The following is a 21,944-nucleotide window of genomic DNA, read 5'->3' on the forward strand; positions in this document are numbered from 1 at the left end:
CATGTAGGACCACCTTTAGCCCTCAAAACTGCTAGCACCCGCCGTGGCATTGATTCCACAAGGAGCTGATAGGTAGTCTGAGGTATCTGGTTCCAAGCGCTCACCAACTGGCTCACATTGCGAGGGGGTAGCGTGGCAGCACGAATTTGGTTTTCCAAGTAGGACCACAAATGCTCTATTGGATTAAGGTCAGGTGAATTTGGAGGCCAAGGCAGGACTTGAAAGTCACTGGAATGTTCCTCGACTATTCGACCCTTATGACATGGTGCATTATCCTGTTGGTAAACATCATCCCCCGTAGGAAAAACTGTTGCCATGAAAGGGTGAACCTGGTCTGCAACTATATTAAAGTAGCTTACAGACGTCAGGGATTGTTCTATGAGGATTATGGGTCCTAATGTGCCCCATGAAAACATTGTTCCTGGGCAAGGAACCATGAAAACCTGGGCGAGCCCATTGTTATAGATGGAGGGTGTAATGGCTCTTCGGTGTGTGTATAAACTTTAATTTTTTATTAGCAGATACTATCTCTGCAGCACTAACTTCATAAATCCAAATTATCTCAACAAATCAGAGAGATTTCAATGTTAACATTTTCAATTTTAACATTTTAACATTAGGTCACAACATTTAGGCGATCCCCAGCTCTATATAACCACTTAGAGCCGCGGTGGCTCAGGGGATAGAGTGTACCCCTTCCAATGAGGTGAACCGGGGTCGAATCCCAGAGATGGCTGATCAATATGAATTCTGCATCCGGCTTGCACCGACCACAGTGTTGACGTAAAATATCCTCAGTGATAGACGGATCATGGGTTAGTCCCCTTGCAGTCAGGCTAACCGTGGGAGGTTTTCGTGGTTTTGAACCCCATGTATCGCAAATGCACTTTGGTTCGATCAAAAAGTTCTCCACGAATTCAAATTTCGCCCCATACTTGATCCAGGAGCTCCTTTGTCTTCTGGATTTGCTTCAAAATTTCTAGGCTACGAAATTGAACATTAGTAGTCGTAAATCCAAAATTGGGTCGACTGTTCAAAGACGGATATAAAGACAACCATTTTAAACTTGTGCATTTCGACAAAAAATAGACTGAAAATGTCATTTAAAAAATATCTTTTATTTGGCGATAGGAACTGACTGCAGATACGAAACCACGGTTACGAAATTATCTGAGACACATTAAAAAAATATCACTCAACAGGAAAAGAAAATCCCCCCAAAGTAATTATTAAAAGTTAACTTTTAGGAGAAGTTAGCTTTTACATGGGATTATCTTTGGATTTCCGTGTCTCATAAGTATTCTCTTATGAATTACCATATTTGAGGTCAGTCCTTCGAAAAATTAAGATTGAGTCTTTGTACGTGAAATCTGATTGTTATATCAAAAGTTATTCAGAATGTACCATTTTTTATTTTATTTTGTGCATTGAGCAAAACTATATCCTTTTGTACATGATTGACAGGCCAGTAGAATTTGATCCTTAATGTATAGATTGTCTTTAAAACAGCTATTTGTTATAAAGCGCATTAGAAGTTCGTTTATGTCCAACATGGCTTCGTTCCTGTCTTTTTGTAAATATATAGTGAAATAATTGAAATCTTTGTAAAAGAATATAGACTGTGTTACTTAAGAGAACTGGTATTTGGTGGGCTTGGCTTGCTCGAAATAGAATAGAAGGAACAGCTGCTGACGTAAACAAATGCCACGTTTCAACAACTAATCAGGATCGAGATACCCACACTACGTCACTCGCAGGTATCTCATTATCACATGAATGGAAGAGATGAGTAGAAAAACAATCGAAAATCAGTTTTAAAAACAAGCGTAGATTCACTTATTGCTGACCCTGTAGGAGAAAAATCTTCTATAATTTTCATAAATAACCCTTCTATAATTTTCACTATTTCTTATATAACTTCTTTTTTTTCAGTGTATTTACTCTGTTGGGCGGAGATTTTTAAATGAAACTCTACTAACGGGTAAGATCTGAAACATTCAATATTTTATGAACCGTGTAGAGTATGTTGATGGATACGGTAATCTGCAAGAAATGTGGAATGGAAAAAAAGGCTCTCCTGTGTTTTTCTCATCAAGATTTCTTAGTATTTATATACATAGAATTTCTGAATTTGGTAATTTAGAGCACAGTTCTTGATGACAAATTTTTGAATGTAGGTTAAATGCTGAAAATCCTAAAAAAGTTTGTTCAATAGAAAATGGTCTAAGATACATAATTTCTGAATTCGGTAATTTTAGAGCACAAACTTTGATGATAAATTTTTGAATGTAGGTAAAATGTTGAAAATCCTACCAAAATTTGTCCAGTTAAAAATGATCTAAAATACAGAATTTATGAATTCGGTAATTTAGAGGACAAACTTTGATGCCAAAGTTTTGAATGTAGGCAAAATGTTGAAAATCCTAAAAAAGTTTGTCCTATAAAAAAGGGTCCAAAATACAGAATTTCTGAATTCGGTAATTTTGAGCACAATTTTTGATGACAAATTTTTTAATGTAGGTAAAATGTTTAAAATCCTATAATTAAGTGATCTTAAAATCCTAATCAATATTAGATAATGAGCTAAATGTATATCTTTTTATGAATAAATCTCTATCCTGAGTATATGTTAATGTAACATCATTAGAAAAAAAAGTTAAATAAAATTTCAGTTTCAACACAAGCATCAGACGTTTTCACGGTTTTTACAAATTTTATGATTGATTTACTTTCCATTTAAAACAAATTATTAAACCTCTAATCATCATATTATTAATTTTTTTTATTAAAACCACTTTTCTTTAAAAGTAAAAGGCATTACCATATAAAATTACTCACTACTACTCCAAGGATTTGCAACTAAAAAGTTAACATCTTGCAATAGAATTTGCCAGAAAAATGATTAAAAAATAAAAACGGATTTTTTTAAAAATTTTTAATTATAAGATTTATACGAGCCTAAAATCCTTTTTGCTACCATGCGACTCCTCTTACCACTTATAACTTTTTCAAAAGTGTGGCTGCTATGATATCACTAATGTTTAAAAAAAATTATCAATCTCGAAGGGCAACAGAAATACCTTGCTTTTACAATATGAGTTAGACACAAATTATGGTCTAATGAATTTCACGTATTTAGATGTAGCAATAATGGTAGACCATACAAAGGCTTATTAAAAATCGGATACACTAGTTTAAGTCAACATATACTTATCACGAAGTATGATTATGTTATGTATTATATGACGATTTACAATAGTTCAATCTATGAGGTGAGCCGGGGTTCGATCCCGGCGATGGCTGGTCCATACGAATTCCGCATCCGGCTTGCACCGACCACAGTGCTGACGTTAAATATCCTCAGTGGTAGACTGATCATGGGTTAGTCCCCTTTCCGTCAGGCTAACCGTGGGAGGTTCTCGTGGTCTTCCTCTCTATGTAACGCAAATGCGGGTTAGCTCCATCAAAAAGTCCTCCACGAAGGCAGCTTTCTCCCAATACTCGATCCAGTAGTTCCCTTGTCTTCTGGATTGGGTTCAAAATTACAAGGCTACGGAGTTGAACATTAATAGTAGTAAATCCAAAAATTGGGTTGGCTGTTCAACGACGGTTATAAAATAAAATAAAATAAAATAGTATAATCTGGAGCCGTGGTGGCTTAGGGGATAGAACGTTCGCCTTCCAATCAGGTGAACCGGGTTCGATTCCCAGCGATGGCAGGTCGATTCGAATTCCGCACCAACCGCAGTTGCTGTCGTATATTATCCTCAATGGTTGACGAATCATGGGTTAGAATTCCCTTGCCGTCAGTCTGACTGTAGGAGATTTTCGTGGCTTTTCTCACCATGTATGGCAAATGCGGGTTAGTTCCATTAAAAAGTCCACGAAGGCAAATTTCTCCCAGGAGTTCCCTTGTCTTCTGGTTTGAGTTTGAAATGACGAGGCTACATTGGTTGCCATAAACTCAAAATTGGGACGGCCGTTCAACGACAGTTATGAAATGAAATAGTTTAAAAATAGAAAATAACTTTTTGGATATTCCACCATATATCTGGAATTTTGAAGGCGAATCCGAAATAATTTTTCACAACGTGTGCATCGAAAGGTAATTTCACATAAATCATTTTTATAATTATTTTATTGAGTGATAATCGAAGGAAAAAAATTATTTTGCATCATGTTTAGTTAACAAGTGTGAATGATAGAATTATTTTTACTTCCAATTTACTATAAAAATAAAAAAAACATGATAGTCAAAAGTAGTCGAGCTCATTCTAGGATTAAAGCTGCATTTAAAACTGTTTTCGGAAATCTGCAATTTTTGTGAAAGTGTTAAATATTATTATTATAAATAATTGTTCTTTCAGCTGCTGAAAAAAATCCAAATGTAGAGATTTTTTTCAAGAAAAAATTTTTGGACTGCAATTTTAAAGAGGGAAGTTACAAAGTACTAGGGTAAGTGTTATTTCATTCAATCGATACATATTGAACCTAACTTTCTAAACAAATATTTATTTTTCTGCATTCAATGAAAGTGATAACAATAAAGTGTTTCTTCCAAGACTAAGATTTTTGCCGAAAAAACAAATATTAAAAGTGTAATTGTTATTAAATGTTTTATTATCACCTATCGAATTTCTTGCATTTTTGCTTTTAAAATTACTCATTGTTTATTTCATCTTAAACGTAAATATAGTTTATGTAAAGAAATCCTATAGCCATTTGTCTCGAGTAGCAGCGGTCACTCTGGTTACGAGGAGGTTTAACCATTTTAGACAGGGGTGTTGGGTCATTATTTAAAACAGAGTTTGGTTCGGGTCAATGAAGGAGGGGAAGTAAGGGGAGAAAGAAGCTCCCCTCTTTAAAATGCGTTATTTCTTGTTTCCATAACGAGGGGAGTCCGTTCTGTGGACAAACTATACTTCCCCAAGCTTTAAATTATGCCAGACACGAACTTATGCTTGTGGTAGGAGGGAAATTCCCTTTATTGCCGAATGAAATTTCGAATTTGACCGAATCATCAATAAGTGTGTAATACATTAGCTTCAATAAAAAAAAATTACTAATATATTTTTAAAATATGTTAATTTTTTTCACAAATATATTGCAGATTTAATGACTTAATACTTAATTGTTCCAGTCAATCAGCTGCAATAGATCAATGGGTAACTGCTGTGAGAAACTGGGGTTCGATCCTCGGTGGTGGTTTGAAGTCCACCTGTTTGCCTGGAAAGTAAAGGCTGTCTGTGCGCAATTCTGACCACATTGTGGATACTTAACCTTCGTGAACCCAATGCCTGTAACACGCAGGGCTGTTGAGGAAATTTTCTGTTTTAATTCTACTCGATAAATAAAATAAGTAACGAACCATTTGATAAAGAAATGTAGAAGAAATAAATTAGTTCGCAGCTAAAATGTTTCATTATCCCATGAATTGAATAACAAATGATTTAGTAATCGACACATCTCGTTGAATACCGTATAGAAATAAAAAAGGTATTCTGAGAATGCTGGTTTAACCTCTTCCCCGATAATCCCGAGTTAACTCGGGTATGTATATATTGCAAATATTTACTATCCCGAGTTAACTCGGATATGTATATATTGCAAATATTTACTATTCCGAGTTAACTCGGATATGTATATATTGCAAATATTTACTATCCCGAGTTAACTCGGATATGTATATATTGCAAATATTTATTATCCCGAGTAAACTCGGGTATAGTAGAATTTGTCAATACGTTTTGTTTCATCCCGTTTTTAATCGGTCGGAAGCAAAACAAAAAATAATAATAATCTGCTGTGATTGGCCAGTTTGCCAATGTTTGTTTGGGAGTTTTACTATTTGTGGGACTGCAGACGTGTATTATTGACAGTTGTTAATAAGATGGTTGGTGAATTTACATGTAAAAAAGAGTAAAAAAAAATGGCGTTCGCGATCAAAAGTGAAAGTAGTGCAGATGATTTTTCAGATTATGAAGATGTGAACATGTACAAAGACTATTATTTAACTTTTTTTAATAAGATAACTTGGGATAGTAAACTGATGGTAAATTAAATATTTTTTACCTATAAAAAAATTAACATTTCAACTTAGAACTTGTGTATTATGTTCTGTTTAACCTTGGGAGGCAGGTTTACATTGTGTCAATATAAGCTAGACTTCTCCCCCTATGTATAGTTTGTCTAAAGTAAGAACTCCCCTAGCCATTCGTCAGGACCCGTGGTGGGGACTATGGTAACGAGATATAACTATTTCAAGTGGAGTCACTGTTTAGTACATTGGATCTGTGAGAGAAAGGTCTATTGTGTTAGCCCTAGAGTGAAGATAAGCTACCCTACCTGAAATGCGCTATTCTTGTTTCCATAGCAGCAGACGGCCTCAGACTTAGCGGCGGGGGAAGTTCTTACTACATATTTTTTGCCTTTGCACAGGTTGTTTCGTCATCAATAAAACAGTTAGTTTAAATAATTGTTTTAAATCGTCTGCTAACTCTTGTAAATATAATAACTACAACTTTGGCTGGTTGCTAGGCAACCCAAACGTCTTTTCCTTGTTATTAATGTTTCTGTTTATCGTTCGTCTGTGTATGTCTGCGGAAATAAGAGAATACAAAACCTAACACAGGTCTTCGGATCATCCTCAGAGATGTGCAGCTCAAGCGAAAATAATTTTATTTTATAAAATGTTATTGATGTTTCATTCTAATTTTAAATTAGAATGAAACATCAATCAGGGGGTTAAGTGGAAAAACTGTATTAGTTCAGCCTGAAAAGAGATTCGAATTATTTTTATAGCCCTGATGGAGGCGTGCGAGAAGACAAAACTGATTTGCTGATAGGATGCGACGGAGCATACTCATCTGTCCGACGACAAATGTTGAAAATGCCTCGCTTCAACTACAGTCAACATTACATCGAGCATGGGTATTTGGAACTCTGCATACCTGCGACAGAATCAGGCGAAGTAAGAACGTCTATATAACCTCACTTATAATAATATTAAAGAAATGGAGGGAATGTCATAAAAACTTCCCTTCTCTCAACAATAGAGAAACTCAATAACCCCTTAGAAAACTTCGGATTCATAAACATAGGATATCTAACAAAGACAATTTCCTTTGGAAAATTTCATACAGTGTACTCTCGAAATCTTGAAAACCTTGTTGTGTCAAAAAAATATTTTCCCCCTTCGCACAATGGAGGGTGTTTTCTACACTAGGGAGCGCTGCAAGCTCCATACCGCCTATACTTCCGGGTTACTGATTCCGTTGTATTTAAAAGCCATTTGGCTCACAGCGTGTTCATTGTGTTTTGAGATTCTTGCAAACGTGGTATCTGATTACTTATTACTTGTGTTTAGAATGCCAACAATACTTATGTTTACAATGCTAATGGTGCTAACAATAACGTAAGATGGTGCACAGCTTGCAACAAGAACAAGCAGTGATAAACAAATTGAAAGAGGCCAAATCAGGACTGCCAAAAAAGCGAGTTATTCAAAATCCAGCAACCATGTCACCTCTTTTAACAATATATCTGTAAGTAACTAAAACAAATGTTCACTTTAAACTTACCAAAATCACTTAATAACATTAATATATTATGAAATACGGCAGATTTGAGCTCAGAAACTATTTAATTTATTTCTTTTATTGAAAACAAAATTATCCGTTTGAAAATATCGCCTCGCAAAATAAGCTGTAGTAAACAGTAGCAAACTTTCTAACCGGAACTAGAACAGGTATTGAGCTCAAGATTGTTATTGTTTACATTTATATTGAAAACACCATCTATATATCCACTTAATGTTATTTTTAATTCCTATGTCGAAGTGATTCTTTTTCAAAACCTTGTTATGTCGAAATTTTTTCGAAATAGAAAAGGAATTTTTTCTGAAGAATCACCATTTAAGTTCATTGTGAACCAATTCCTTTCTATATAATGCATAATTGTTCGTGTCTTACTTTTAAATTATCATTGTTATATTTTTACTTATAGTCAACTAACATTTCATACAGATTTATTGGTAGTTATTCTTATGTTTCCAAGACTCTTAGAGTAATATTTTTGAATATATATATTTTTTTTACTTTTTAGAACATATTTAGTTCTGAATTTGTTATCTCTAAAACTCGCTATGTCGAAATTTTTCAGCGTTCCTAGAACTATTGATTAAATTTTTATTATACGTATTAATAAAAAAATTTATTATACGTATTTTTATTATACGTATTAATAAAAAAAATTATTATACGTATTTTTCTTATACGTATTAATAAAAAAAATTATTATGCGTATTTTTATTATACGTATTACTTAAATTTTTATTATGCGTATTAATAACAAAAAAATTTTATTATACGCACGCAATAAAATTAAAATATTCTTCAATTTTTTTAGAAAAGTGTAATGTTATTGAGGTACCTTTTAAAAGTTTTTTTCTCCCAAGACTTTCTGCCATGGGAAAAATAGTTACCCAATTGATTGTAAGGTTGTGCCATTCAAAAAAAGGCCCGTAATCCAAATCAAAAACAAGGGTCCAGAACTCCAAAGCGTCTGTTAAATAGTTAGTTTCTCTCAAAGAGACTTTCACCGGTGAATGTGAACAATCACATAGTCGCTTTAGTGAATGTCCGAAATATTTGTTATATTAGATTTGATATTAATTTATTCGTTGATATTATTATATTTATTCGATATTTTAATATCTGCTGAGGATAGATTAGGTGAAACATCAGTGTTCGGGAGTACCGGTTAAATGTATACCGAGCAGTGGCACTTGACCTTAAAAAGATACATTGATGTAGGGCGTGCCGGGCAAATGTGTACCGGGCAGTGGCACTTAATTAAACCTAGTATATATTTAGGACATTTACCAAAGGGAGTATGTGATTGCCAGCATTCACCGGTGGCAGTCAGCAACCACCAATTTAACACACACACTCACATATACATATGTTAATAATACATATGTATATTTAATATAATATATACATAATATTGAATCAGTGGTGAAGTGGACCGGGATAGCCTGGTCGGTAGGGCGCTTGGCCCATGTCCGAGAGTTTGTGGGTTCGAACCCCGCCGGCGGAAGTAGTGAATGGTGACTGATGCACGATAAATCTGTCGAGTCGCAATTGCCTCCATGTTCCCATAACAAATCAATACGTCTGGAGATACTGGATTGGTGATCGATCGTTCTCTGATTCAGGTCAAAATTACGATCTGTGCATGAATGAATGGATGTATGAATGGGTCCGTCCTATAAAACGGGCTGTGACGTGTGTGTGTCTGAAGACGAATTCTTGGCCATAGATGGCGCCACTGAAAAACAAGAAACGCACCCTCTGCCTTAAATTGGCTCGGTTTCACCAGGCAGGCTTGCTAGTGTGGGAAGTCGCATTAGAAACAACAAGAACAGTGGTGGAGCTACTTTTCACATATTGAAAAAATTTAATCACAAAAAATGAGCTTTTTTTAAAAAAAAAAACAAAAGAAGGGGTAGAGTGGCTCTAGAGATGGGACAAAAATAGTTAGGAATGTTAGAAAAACATTTATGTTTGATGGGAGATGATCATTTTTAGTTTGCCATGGAAAAGAACTACCTTCACATATGGCCCAGGCACACTTTCATGATGATTGCTCTGCCCAATCAAGACAAGACCTACACTGTCACGCTCTTCATGCCATTTGAAATATTCGAATCCATCAAGACGCCTGACAACCTCATCCAATTCTTTAAAACAAATTTCTCAGATGCCATACCTCTCATCGGAAGGTAAGTTTTATTTTTAATAATCTTTTTTGTTTCATTAACAGTCAATTGATTTCATTATTCTTTTCATCTTTCTTTTTTTACACTGATTTGTAGATAAAAATTATACTTAGAAGTTTTGTGTCGTTTTGAAAAGTTGAAATTTTATCCATCATGTAAATTCCGTAGTGGACTGATCGTTAAGACACGGTTCTCAGCAGATCACCGAAGTCAAGTATCACTGGCTGTGGTCAGTGTGCGGGTGGGTGACCACTTGGATCAGTCTGCGTAGGGATCGGGGGTGTGCGGTATGGGTCCTCGTGAAACTGTTCTACCGTAAAGTGCTCGACTTCGTCGGGCTACCGAAGCAGGGGAGCCATCCCCTCTGCAGAGGATCAAAATTGTGATGGCGTGTCTTCGGATCATCCTCAGGGATGTTTCCTAGACCGTCGAAAATAGCCCATTGTGCAGCTCTAGTGCGACGTAAATGAACTACAGCAACAAAAACAAAATCCATTATGTAAATTCAACTTGAAATTCGACGAATTATGTAAAATATTAAATGTTACAAACAAAATTTGCTGACCTGGTGGCCGAGTGGTTAGCGTGCCTGACTGAGGAGCCACTGGTCGCGGGTTCGAATCCTGCTCAGGGCATGGATGTTTCTTTCTCTCTGTGAATGTGATCCGCCCTATAAACGGGTTTGTGGTTGTGTGACGTGGGCGGCGCTGCTCCACAGCCGTGGCTTCTCCACTTCTGCCCACTGGGTAACGAGAAGAGAGTAGCAGTTCTGGCATTTCTGTGGCCAATGGGACAACCCCCAAGTGTCCGCCATTAAAAAATAATAATAATATGATTATAATATTAATATTAGTTCAAACTAAAGGTGGCACTCATAGTAATTTCATTGCTTTAAACCTCCCCCCTGCACAGTATTAAAAAGAAAATTAAACAAAAATAAAACTGTTCTGCCCTCTATTCTTTACAAGTTATCACAGAATTTTCCCTTCTAACATGAGTATAAGGTAAAACTGATGGAAGATACTTTTGTACGGGTGTGAGTACAAATTAAAAGTTTTTGTATAAGATATACTTTCAATATTGCATGATATTCTGCGCCGATATCATTTACCAGCGAGGAAAATCAACGATGTGATTTTGACGCGCAACGGATTTCATTTCCCTTTTGTTTCTGATTCAATTTATCCTAATTATATAATCTGCCAGCATTAAAAAAGCTCTCAGTAAATACTTTTGTTGTAAATTATATTTTCAGGGAGAAATTGATTGAGGATTTTTTCAAAACACCTCCATCTGCATTAGTTTCGATAAAGGTAAATCCACTTCTTCTGACAAATGATATTTTATTGAAATTTTATATACAATTTATTTAATGACATTTCTTGGAATACGTAGGTTTTCTTTAACAAATAAATAAACACCTTTTAGACACTGAAAAAAGCACCAGAAAAGACAGATCATGGGTTGGAGTCCCCTTGCTGTCAGTCTAACAGTGGGAGGTTCTCGTCGTCTTCCTCTCCATGTCACGCAAATGCGCGTTACTTCCATCGAAAAGTTCTCCACGAAGACAAATTTCTCCCAATACTCGATCCAGGAGTTCCCTTGTCTTCTGGATTGGGTTCAAAATTTCAAGACTACGGAATTAAACATTAGTAGTCGTAAACCCAGAAAATTGTGTCGGCTGTTCAACGACGGTAATAATAATAAAAAAACAGCTGCAGAAGTTGTTAAACAGCAGCGTGACATTCACCCACAGTTGCCACTGTTTGAAATAGCGTCACTCTCAACGATTGGACAGCAGTTGAATAGAATCAGTTCGTCTTAATGAATCCTGATTTAATTTGGGAAATGGTGATCATCCTGTACGAGTGTGGAGGGTTCGGGGTGAACTCCTCAACTCTGCCTATGGTGTGATGATTTAGAGTGCCATCGCATACGACGCATGATCATCCCTAATATTGATCCACGATGCCACGAGAGCTCAGTGGTTCATACGTGACATACTTCAGTCACGTGTGTTACCACTTATGGAAGGACTCTCGGGAACTATTTTTCAAATGCACAGCAAGTGCGTCACAGGAAAGCCTCAGTCACATTACCACACTTCCCTGGTCAACTCTTTTCCAAGCTCGATCGACGAACATGCATATCTGAGACCACTAAAGTCGGCAATTTCGAGTTTATTTGATTTAGCAGTGTTTTTTTGCAGCAACAATAGCTGTGAAAAGAGATGCCACCGCACATCATAAGGGACTGGTATGCTTATATGCCCGATTGTATCGCCTCCTGCATTCGCGCTAGACATGGCCCAAGCGGGGTACATCCATTCATTTGAATTTTTTCCTTCAATAAATGATCATTTTGCTTTGATTTTTTTTAATCACTTATTTATATCAACGCTGCTCTTGCATTTGTAAAGTTTCGTCTCATTCTGACAATTTTTTCTAGAAGCGCTAATTCTTATGGCAATGAATATGCACCAGTTTTTTAAAATGTAGTTCATAACATGTGCTGGATTTTTTTTCCTTCAAAAAAGCCAGTAATATATTTTTCAGATAGAGACAATGACTCTGTAAGATATTCAGTTTTATTTTTAGTGCATTTTATTGGATATTATTTGCTATACCTAATTAATGAGTCGCTCTGGTTCTAGGATAGGACACTTAAGTCACAATCAGGAGATCAAGGCTCAAAGTTGGCTGGTTGATATGAATTCTACCCTCGGTTCGCACTGACTGCAGTTCTGATATAAGATATCCTCACTGATAGACGGATTATGGGTTAGAACCCTATCACCATCGAGTGAATTATGGGAGGCCTTGGTGGGTTTTCTTTTCATGTAAAACAAATGCTGATAAATTCCATCAAAAAGTCCTCCAAGAAGCCTAGTTTGCCCCAGTGGTTGATCCAGGAGTTTATTTGTCTTCTAGATTTGGTTCAAAATCACAAGGTTACGGAATTGAACAGTGATAATGGTAAACTCAGAATAGGGTTACCTGTTCGATACTGGTTATAAAGTAAATTAAATAAAATACCTAGTGAATGCTGTAAAAAAGGCAATAAAAAACATAAATTTTACGGACAGTAAAAAAATATGTTGAAAAGCAGGTGTATAACTCAATATGTTAGAAATATACAATTCAGTTAACTGATGAGTTCTATTATCTTCCTCCAAAAAGTGATAGAATTATTACTGGAAGCAATGAAATATCTCAAATGAACTCACGTGTGTAAACATTATTTTATAGTGCAATCCTTATCACGTTGAGGACAGAGCTCTGATTTTAGGTGATGCTGCTCACGCTATGGTGCCATTTTATGGTCAAGGAATGAATGCGGTAAGTTTCATTTATCTAAATCACATCGCCTTAACAAGAAAATCATGACCTGTTTTTCTCCTTGAAATACATTCCCTTACAAAGTAAATGACCCCCAGTGTTTGTGCATGACCTAAGAAATGCCACTGTTAATAAACGATGGCAGCAAAAGTCAAAATTTTCGATGGTTTTCCATTGAGGGACCAACATAATCTTGATGGTAACCATCAATAATTCCATCATGAACCATTATATTTTTTGATGGTAACCAACATAAGTAACCATCACCCCAATGTAGGAATTCGGACTGATTTACGATGGTCCAATGTAAGAATATCAACTTGTTTTGATGGTTTGATCATGTTGAACCATCACGAATTTCCATCATAGTATCTCAGAAATCAAATGTTGGAACGATCATGAACCACCATCATCTCAATGTAGGAATTCCGTCTGATTTATGATGGTTAAGCATAAAAAAAACCTCAATTATTTTGATGGTACACTGATAACCAACATGAATTCCCATTAAACCATCGTGGAAATGTATAGTTGGAATCACCACGGATCATCATGAATTGTTGGTTCATAAGAATCAAATTATCTTGATAGTTAGCGATCATGGTATTAAAGAAACATTTTCCATCGTGGAATGACGGAAGTTTGTAGGCATACATCAAACACCATGTGCGTAGAACGGAAAATGGTGGATGATTGTGACCATCAAATGATGTCGGACCATCATGAATCGCGCTGAAACCCAACAAAATTTTGTGATGGGACCATCGAGAATTTTGACTTGGGTGGGGATCTCAGTCTGGAATGAGAGAAATGACCTGCCACAAACTTGAGAATAAAAACTAAACCAAACGAAAACACCCAACTTAACGTATAACATTTAGACCTCTTGTTCTGGCTGCGTTTTTCAACTGCATTGGGCTGCCTGTCATACCTACGTCCACACTCTGTTGTAAGTTGAGAAAAAACCAGAAATGCACGCCAAAATGGATGCCAATGTCTCAACGCGAGCGTATATTACATAGCCAAACTCTTAAAACGACGTTCTGCCTGCTTTCTTATGAATAATAATAACAACAGTTATTAACAACAGTAATCAATTAATACGTAATAACAATTAATTGAAATGATATCTAAAAAATACACTGTAAAAAGACTCGGTAAAACTTTAACCAGTGGTGCAAAGTTTCTTTTTATCCCAAAGTTTGGTTAAATGAAGGATTATTTTATTTTAGTTACACCATAAATTGTGAAACATGATCGAAAAACACTTCCATGGAGCAACTGACTGCTTCAAAATTTGGTAAAAGACACAAAACTTTGACGGCGACTGTAAACTGAACGATATTTCTTTACGACGCCATGTTTTCTTTACAACTCGGTCTCGGTGTATCGAGACGACTAATGCATGTTGTATAGTATTCACTTATATAGGTTGGTAAATGTTTTATTCGCATTAAATTTAATTTTTTTTATGTTGCCTTTTTGATTTGGTCGGCGGTGTACAATGGTTAGAGGCATGTCATTAAATAACCTACTTGCGGTTAATTGCAAATTTGGCCAGCATTTGGGTTCTTTAAAAATACTAAATTAAGGTGCAACCTTTCTCTGGTTTCATAAAAGAAAAAAAAGAAGAAAGAATGAAAATAAGGTATTTTGTTCTACTGATATTTGAAGCTAGTGTAAATACCAAAATATGGTGAAATTGAGCTCGATTTTATGTATTCAGCAAATGAATACCAATTTTTGGTGGAACGAAGTTCGGAATTTTTAACAGTGAATATGTCTTTTTGTTCGCATTTAGAAAGCATATTTGTATAATTTGATAACGAAATAAAAGAACTTTATACTGTCGAGGATGAATCTACTTTAAATCCTATTCCGCAATGGTCTTTTCTTAACTTGCAGCGGAGTAAAGCGACTAAATAAAACTGTGCTAAATTGCACAATAATTTCCCAGGTTTGTTAATTGGGAAAACCGATCGGGGGTTTATTTGATCCCTTCCATTTGATTCCTCCTAAAAGGAATGCTTGATACAGGAATTCCCTTGTCTTCTAGATTGGATTCAAAATTACAAGGTTGAACATTGATATTCTCAAATTTAGAATCTGTTCAACGTCGGTTATAAAATAAAATAAACTAGAAGGCTCCGCCCCCTGCTCGCTAACGCTCGCCAACCCTCGAGAATTGCTACGTAATCCTATGTGGTTCACGCCGTGAACCATGGCTCGCTGCGCTCGCTCGCCAATGAACACAATGTTCTAGCACAAAGACATAATATNTTTTTTTAGTGTTAAACCCAACTAAAAAAAAATGTTTGGAAATAATCTTAAAAATAAGAAAAAACGATGAGGTAATACACTAATAATTATTCCTGAAATGATGGTAAGGTAAACATCTTTCAAAAAAGAAAGAAAAATCCTAAAATCTTATGAGGAAATTTTTTTTTTTTTAAATTGCAGGAAAATTTATCGAATTTCGTTCCGGTTTTTTGGTTTTCTGAATTCCGGATAACGGGTTCTGTACTGTATTTAAATTCTGACATTGGCAAAAAAAATAGGGATGATGTTTACAGGCATTTTTCTCGATTATCACTACCATTAATCAATAATTTTAGTGTGCATTGAATAAATATGGTAATTCAAAAGCTTTTTTGAAAATTCTTTTCATTTATTTCTGAAAATTAGGGATTTGAAGATTGCGAAATACTGGCTGAACTGCTGGAAGCTTATAGCTATGAACCCAGTAAGAAATTATTATTATATTTTTTTAATTATGTAAACAAATTTCTTAGCTTGAGTTTAAATTTTTTTTATTCTTGCAGAAAATGTCCTTCCTTTGTTTTCGGAAAGACGACATCAAGACGCAGAATCAATATGTGATTTAGCTATGTACAACTATGTGGAGGTAATTACGTTGTATAGTCAGGGTTTTTAAATTTTCTTTTTTTTGAGGGGGGGGGAGAAATCATGTTTGTAAAACATTCTTAATAAAAATCATTCCGTTCTGGCAATCAGTAAATTTTATGCTTAATATCAAAAATATTTCAAAATAAGTTTATGAAGTAATTTTATTAACTCCTTTTTTTTAGTATTTTTTTACAATTCCCTGTTAAAAAATTTTATACTTATATTTTATTCTTTGCATGATCATATTGTTAAATAATGATTTGCAGACAATTAGCTGTCTACTGGATAACATACAGGGTAGAAGTAATTTTATCAAAACTCTTTTTTTTAATATTTTTTTTCCAATGCCTTGTTAAAAAATGGTATACTTATATTTTATTCCTTGCACGGTCATATTGTTATAAAACACTTTTTACCTTGTTAACAATATAACAACTTCAAAATTTAAACCTGAATGATAATTAGTAAAACGAACCTAATCTCGTTGCTCAAACAATATGCTAACACTAACGTATGATCGTGCACGCGGCTTGCAACAAGAACAAACAGAAATGAGGCTAAATCAGGACTGCTAAAAAAAAAAAAAAATTCTTTCTTAATCTAGCAATTATGTCACCTTTTTTAACAATACATCTATAAATAACTAAAACAAATTTTCACTTCAAACTCATTAGAATTCATATCTAGTATCGTATGGAATACGACAGATTTGAGTTCAGAAATCATATAAATTGTTTTGTTAATTAAAAATAGAATTATCTGTTTAAAAATATCGCCTCGCAGCATAAGCTGTAGTAAACAGCTGTATACTTCCTAACCGGAAGTAGAGCAGTTCAAGAGTTCGAGATTGTTGTTGTTTACATTTATATTGAAAACACCATCCATAGGTAAATATTTTGTAAAGAAACTGAAAATTTAGGACAAAGATTGAGAGGTAGGACTTTGCCTCGAATCTTGTTTCGAAGTTTATTACACCAAACTTCCTTTTTTATAAATGTTTCGTTTCACATATTTTTATTAGTATATATCTTCGAATTTCATTAAACGAATTAACATATAATGTGTCCTAGATTAATTTTCAAAATTTTTCTTTGTATGAAAAAACTGAAAAAAATTTAAATATTGAAAGAAAAAAAATTCTCTTACTAAAGTTTTTTTAAAAATATTTTTACTCTAATTGTCTGTGTAGACTGTCCATACGACACGGCTCCCAGCAGATCACCGAAGTCAGCATCACTGGCTGCGATCAATGTGCGGGTGGGTGACCACTTGGATCAGTCTGCGTAGGGACCGAGGGTGTGCGGTATACGCTCGTTAAACTGTACTACCGTAAAGTGCTCGACTTCGCGTGCAGGTCGTTGGGCTTCCGAAACGGGGGTGAAATCCACTCTGCAGAGGATCAAAATTGTGATGGCATGTCTTCGGATCATCCTCAGGGATATTTCCCAGACCGTCGCCAATAACCCATTGTGTAGCTCTAGTGCGACGTAAATTAACTACAACTGACACAGCGTATATAAAAGAACTAAATATTTAAATATGCTCAATAAATTATTTTTTTGTTCAAATAGAGGTATAAGTTGGAAATTATCACTGAATTTTACTTTAAAGTACATAAGTTCCTATCTTGATTGTCAAATAGATTAAAAACTTCTTAGATAGGAAACTGTGTGGAACTGAAAACTACATTAAACGTAGCTCTAAAAGAAAGCGTCGTGGAAATTATTAAAAAAAATTTTGACAAGTAAATATGAAAATATTAAGAAAGGAGAAAATATCATATAGTTACATCGTATTCGTTTCCTGTACAACTAGGAGGAAAAAAGGGAAAATTCAAAACATTGAACCGGTCTTCTCCCTAGATGGCTTACTCAACCGCTGCGATCGCGAATATGTATCAAGATGTGCTAAACATAACTAAGAAGGAAAAAAAATTGGTAAAAAGAGGAATATCAATCATTAATATAAAAGGCAATATGTCTCTGTTCACTTGTTCTGCACTTTTAAACAGAGAAAAATTTTAAAATGATATAAATTTTTAAAAAATATTATAAAAACTTTTAATACTTTCAGATGAGACACTTGGTGACTTCGAAAAAATTTTTACTAAGGAAGAAATTGGATAATGCATTGAACAAACTTTTTCCAAAATCTTGGATTCCTTTGTACACAATGGTAAGTTAGTCTCTTAACGCTAGAAAGACATTGGGACTCAATAAATTCAGAGATTTTGTCACGCCTGTCTTTTAGAAATGAAGTGGGGGGGAGGTGNGGGGGGGGGGGGATGAGGTCATTTTGCAAATGAATTTAAGGTATGCTTTGAGAAGATCAACATTTTGTTGTTGTCGTAAGCCATTAAGACAAGAGGTGCGATTGTTGTTATTTTCCAGTGGCGCCATCTATGGTCACGAATTCTACTTCTGCACACACCCGTTCATAGGACGAACACATCCACAGATCGTAATTTTGACCTAAACCAGAGAACGATTAATCTTCCATTCAGTACAATCAAAGGTATAATTTGTTATGGCAACATGGTGGACTTTGTGACCCGACAGATTTAACGTGCACCAGTTACTACAATGTAGATCTTAGGCAGGCTGGATTGGAACTCCCGTTCTCACGATCGTGAGTTCAGTGCCCTGCCACTACTATCCCGATCAGCTAAACATTTTGAACTAAACATTGGAAACAACGAGATGAAACCCAAAGCACAGTTGAAGAGCCAATGAATTTCTGTCTTAATTGCGCAATTTTGAGAACAGTAAATACACTTTTGTCTTTTTAATTAGGTGAGATGAAAGCTATTTAAAGAAATAGCTCGAAAACTGAACTTACCAAAAAGGTTTTTAAGGACTGGCTATTTTCGTTCATTTTGTGTAATCTGTATTACTTGAATGTGGTGAGAGAAATAAGGTAAAAAGCTTCACCTACCTCTTTTTCCTACAAAAAATAGTTGACAAAATAAGTATCTGTTTGATTGAACTGTTTAATTTATTAATATGACAGTGTTCATATTGCACTTAAAAAATTTTATGAAGCAGAGTAAATTACAACAGCTTGGTGTGTTTCGGGAAGCTCTATGGTGTTGGGTCGCGTTAAAAAAATTATTTGGGTTGAACCATCAGTTTGAGTCAGTCATTAAGCATAAATTAATGTAAGTTGTAATGAAATTTAGTCATTTTATTGGTTGTTCATTTCTGTATCATCAAACATTTAATGCCCATAGGATGGGCATTAAATGCGTCATTTCCAACATGGGTAGAAAAAAAACGAAATAAATTTTATAACAATATATTATATATAAGGAATTTTTACTGTCATCAAAATACAAAAACTTAAATCACTCTAATAAAAATAAACGGTCTGCTATATTGTAGGTATCAGCAATAATTAAGCAATAAATTTGATTTCAATAGGGATGTTTTTTTTTTCCTCATAAAAATAATTTTAGGTAATTTTCTAAAATGTACAAAAACCAGGAGAATTTTCATTAAACCAGTAGAGTTGGCAATAATGAATGCCTATTTGTTTTATATCAAAGCCAATCTATTTCTCCTCGAGAAATGGAGGCGCCCATCCATAATAAAATACTGTTTTATCCGGATTTTTTCTCTCTTTTCATTATAGGTTACATTTTCAAAGCTGCGCTATTCTCACTGCATTTATAGAAAACACATGCAAGACAAGGTGAGAATCTTTATATAAAAAAAAAAATAATGTCACTAACTTATTTCATTATTTTTCTTCAATTATAATAATTTTTTTCTCTCTCTCTCCCTCTTAGATACTGGCGACATTTTTGTGGGCCACAGGAATACTTTTATTCTCGATTTTAATTGGTATGTTCACAAGAATAACACTTTGATCAGCTAAGAATAGCCTTATTCCAAAAGAGAGCTTCTTTTTTTAATGAAATTATAAATAACATTTATAATACATATTTTGTACAAAAGCTAATGTTTAATAAAATTGTTGTATTTGCTTATTTAAATAAGTAAATAGGGAAATTCCGAGGAGAAGTCCAAAAATGCATTCGCCATTAGCGTGTGGAGAGTCATAGAGTAAGGAAGTACGTTAGTTTCTGTCTTGATTTTCAACTAGGTTAAAATCTCTTGATTTTTAAAATTATATGGAACTAAAAACAACATTACACTTAGTTCTAAAGGAAAGTATCATGGAAATTTTAAAAAATATTTTTATTACATAAAAAGGAAAAATATTAAGAAAGGGGAAAATATTGTAGTACATTCCTATACAACTGGAAAGAGGACAGGGAATGGCCAAAGGCATGAAACGGGTCTCACCCTAGATGGCGTATTCGAGCATTGCGATCGCCAATTAATCATACCGCTTTATAAGTTTCAAAAAACCCCTCAGGCTCTTCATACTAAAGCAGCATGGAACTGCTTGTGTGACTTCAGCACAGAATACAAAGCACTTTTCACCAAAATTCTTGTTCAAAACTAAATCAAAGCAGGTGCAACTCATTCAGGGTGTGAAGTCAAATCTTTCAACAAAAATAAGCACCTGTTAAGCACTCAAAAAATATTTTTAAGCACTATATACATTAACAAAACGCTATTATAATTTTCAAAGGCTTTACACGATAAAACATGTCTTTGACAAAAGAATTTTTTGTTGTTGTATTAGCCATTACAAAATGATCAAGAGATCACAAGTACTTCAGATCGTAAGGACTCGCAAGCATTTCATCAAACATGTAAAATGATTGGAGCTTTCATGCACTTCGAACGAACCGACGGTACGCTCAAATAGATTGTGGTTGAATGAATTGTGAGAACATTGAATAGAACAAAGTGAAAACCACGCTTTTATATAATACGCAGCGAAAATCGACAAGGAAAAGAAAAAATATCTCATTTTCGAAAAGGGAAAGTTAAGCACTTCTTTAAAACACCCAATGACAAAAAGCATCATTAAGGGCTTTTAAAAAAACGAACATTGAAAATAAGAACCTTTAAGTACCTTTCCAAAACGCTACGCGCCATGTCATTGGCTGCGAGATCAGTACTGTGTGGTAGATGGTCTCAGCAAATAGTTGGAACATCCTTTTGCAACGATGTGAGTGAGGTCTCACATTGTCATCAGCAAAAAATGTGAGATGGCCAGACTATGACCATAATACATAGCATTAATGGTTCTAACCCCCCAAAAAGTCAAGCAACATAACTCCTTGGGATCAAATCTTAAATAACACAAGCCGTTCAGTGCTTTTTCAGCATGCAGAGCTCTGATATTTCTTCTGGGAGAATTTTAGAAGCTTATAAAATAGTGTAATAAATGTACTTGATAACCATGTGGACACGTCTTATCAATAATGGCTGGGAGAATTTAAGAAGTTTATAAAATAGTGTAATAAATGTACTTGATAACCACGTGGACACGTCTTATCAATAATGGCTTTTTATATTCTCTATCATAGACACTTCTGACCACAGTCACCAGCTTAGTCAGGAATCATGCAAAATGCTGATAATAGAGAGATTCCACACTTTTCCGCGTATGTAAGATTTGAATCAACTGCGCATGCTTGCGTTTATTTTAGATGATGGGTATCTTTACGTTGTGCTGGCGTGATTAACGCCACAAAGACAAAACTACAAGCACATTGTTTATAGCTATCTTCTGTTTAAGCCTACCTTCCGACTTAAAACATGGAATGCGAATTTGAAGAAATATATTGATGAAATTTAGAAATGAATGGTGAGGTATTACAACAATTTGTTGAATGAAGAGATCATCCATGTCCATTGTAAATGTTTGTTTTGATTTCGTAGTCAAAACTATATTCCACTACGTTAGCATTTTTAACATATGGTTTTTTGAGAGATCTCTTACTTTCACTTATGTAAGTTTGATATTTTTTTATGGGGGCACATGAGCATTTGCTTCAA

General features: G+C 34.7%; 1 protein-coding gene across 1 annotated transcript in view; it reads left to right on the plus strand.

Annotated features, from left to right (window-relative positions):
- Positions 1 to 20,014, plus strand: part of LOC107440693 (Kynurenine 3-monooxygenase cn) — a 36,990-nt gene extending 16,976 nt beyond the window's left edge. Inside the window, exons 4-14 of the mRNA XM_043043475.2 lie at positions 1,933 to 1,981; positions 4,368 to 4,455; positions 6,802 to 6,970; positions 9,591 to 9,784; positions 11,037 to 11,094; positions 13,030 to 13,119; positions 15,805 to 15,862; positions 15,942 to 16,024; positions 18,100 to 18,201; positions 19,657 to 19,716; positions 19,814 to 20,014. Of these exons, the coding sequence (XP_042899409.1) occupies positions 1,933 to 1,981; positions 4,368 to 4,455; positions 6,802 to 6,970; positions 9,591 to 9,784; positions 11,037 to 11,094; positions 13,030 to 13,119; positions 15,805 to 15,862; positions 15,942 to 16,024; positions 18,100 to 18,201; positions 19,657 to 19,716; positions 19,814 to 19,894 (1,032 nt within the window). The 3' untranslated portion in view covers positions 19,895 to 20,014. The remainder of the gene's footprint in view (positions 1 to 1,932; positions 1,982 to 4,367; positions 4,456 to 6,801; positions 6,971 to 9,590; positions 9,785 to 11,036; positions 11,095 to 13,029; positions 13,120 to 15,804; positions 15,863 to 15,941; positions 16,025 to 18,099; positions 18,202 to 19,656; positions 19,717 to 19,813) is intronic.
- Positions 20,015 to 21,944: the final 1,930 nt, after the last annotated feature.

Source organism: Parasteatoda tepidariorum, chromosome 2 (assembly GCF_043381705.1).
Source record: "Parasteatoda tepidariorum isolate YZ-2023 chromosome 2, CAS_Ptep_4.0, whole genome shotgun sequence".
In the NCBI taxonomy this organism is placed as follows: Eukaryota; Metazoa; Arthropoda; class Arachnida; order Araneae; family Theridiidae; genus Parasteatoda; species Parasteatoda tepidariorum.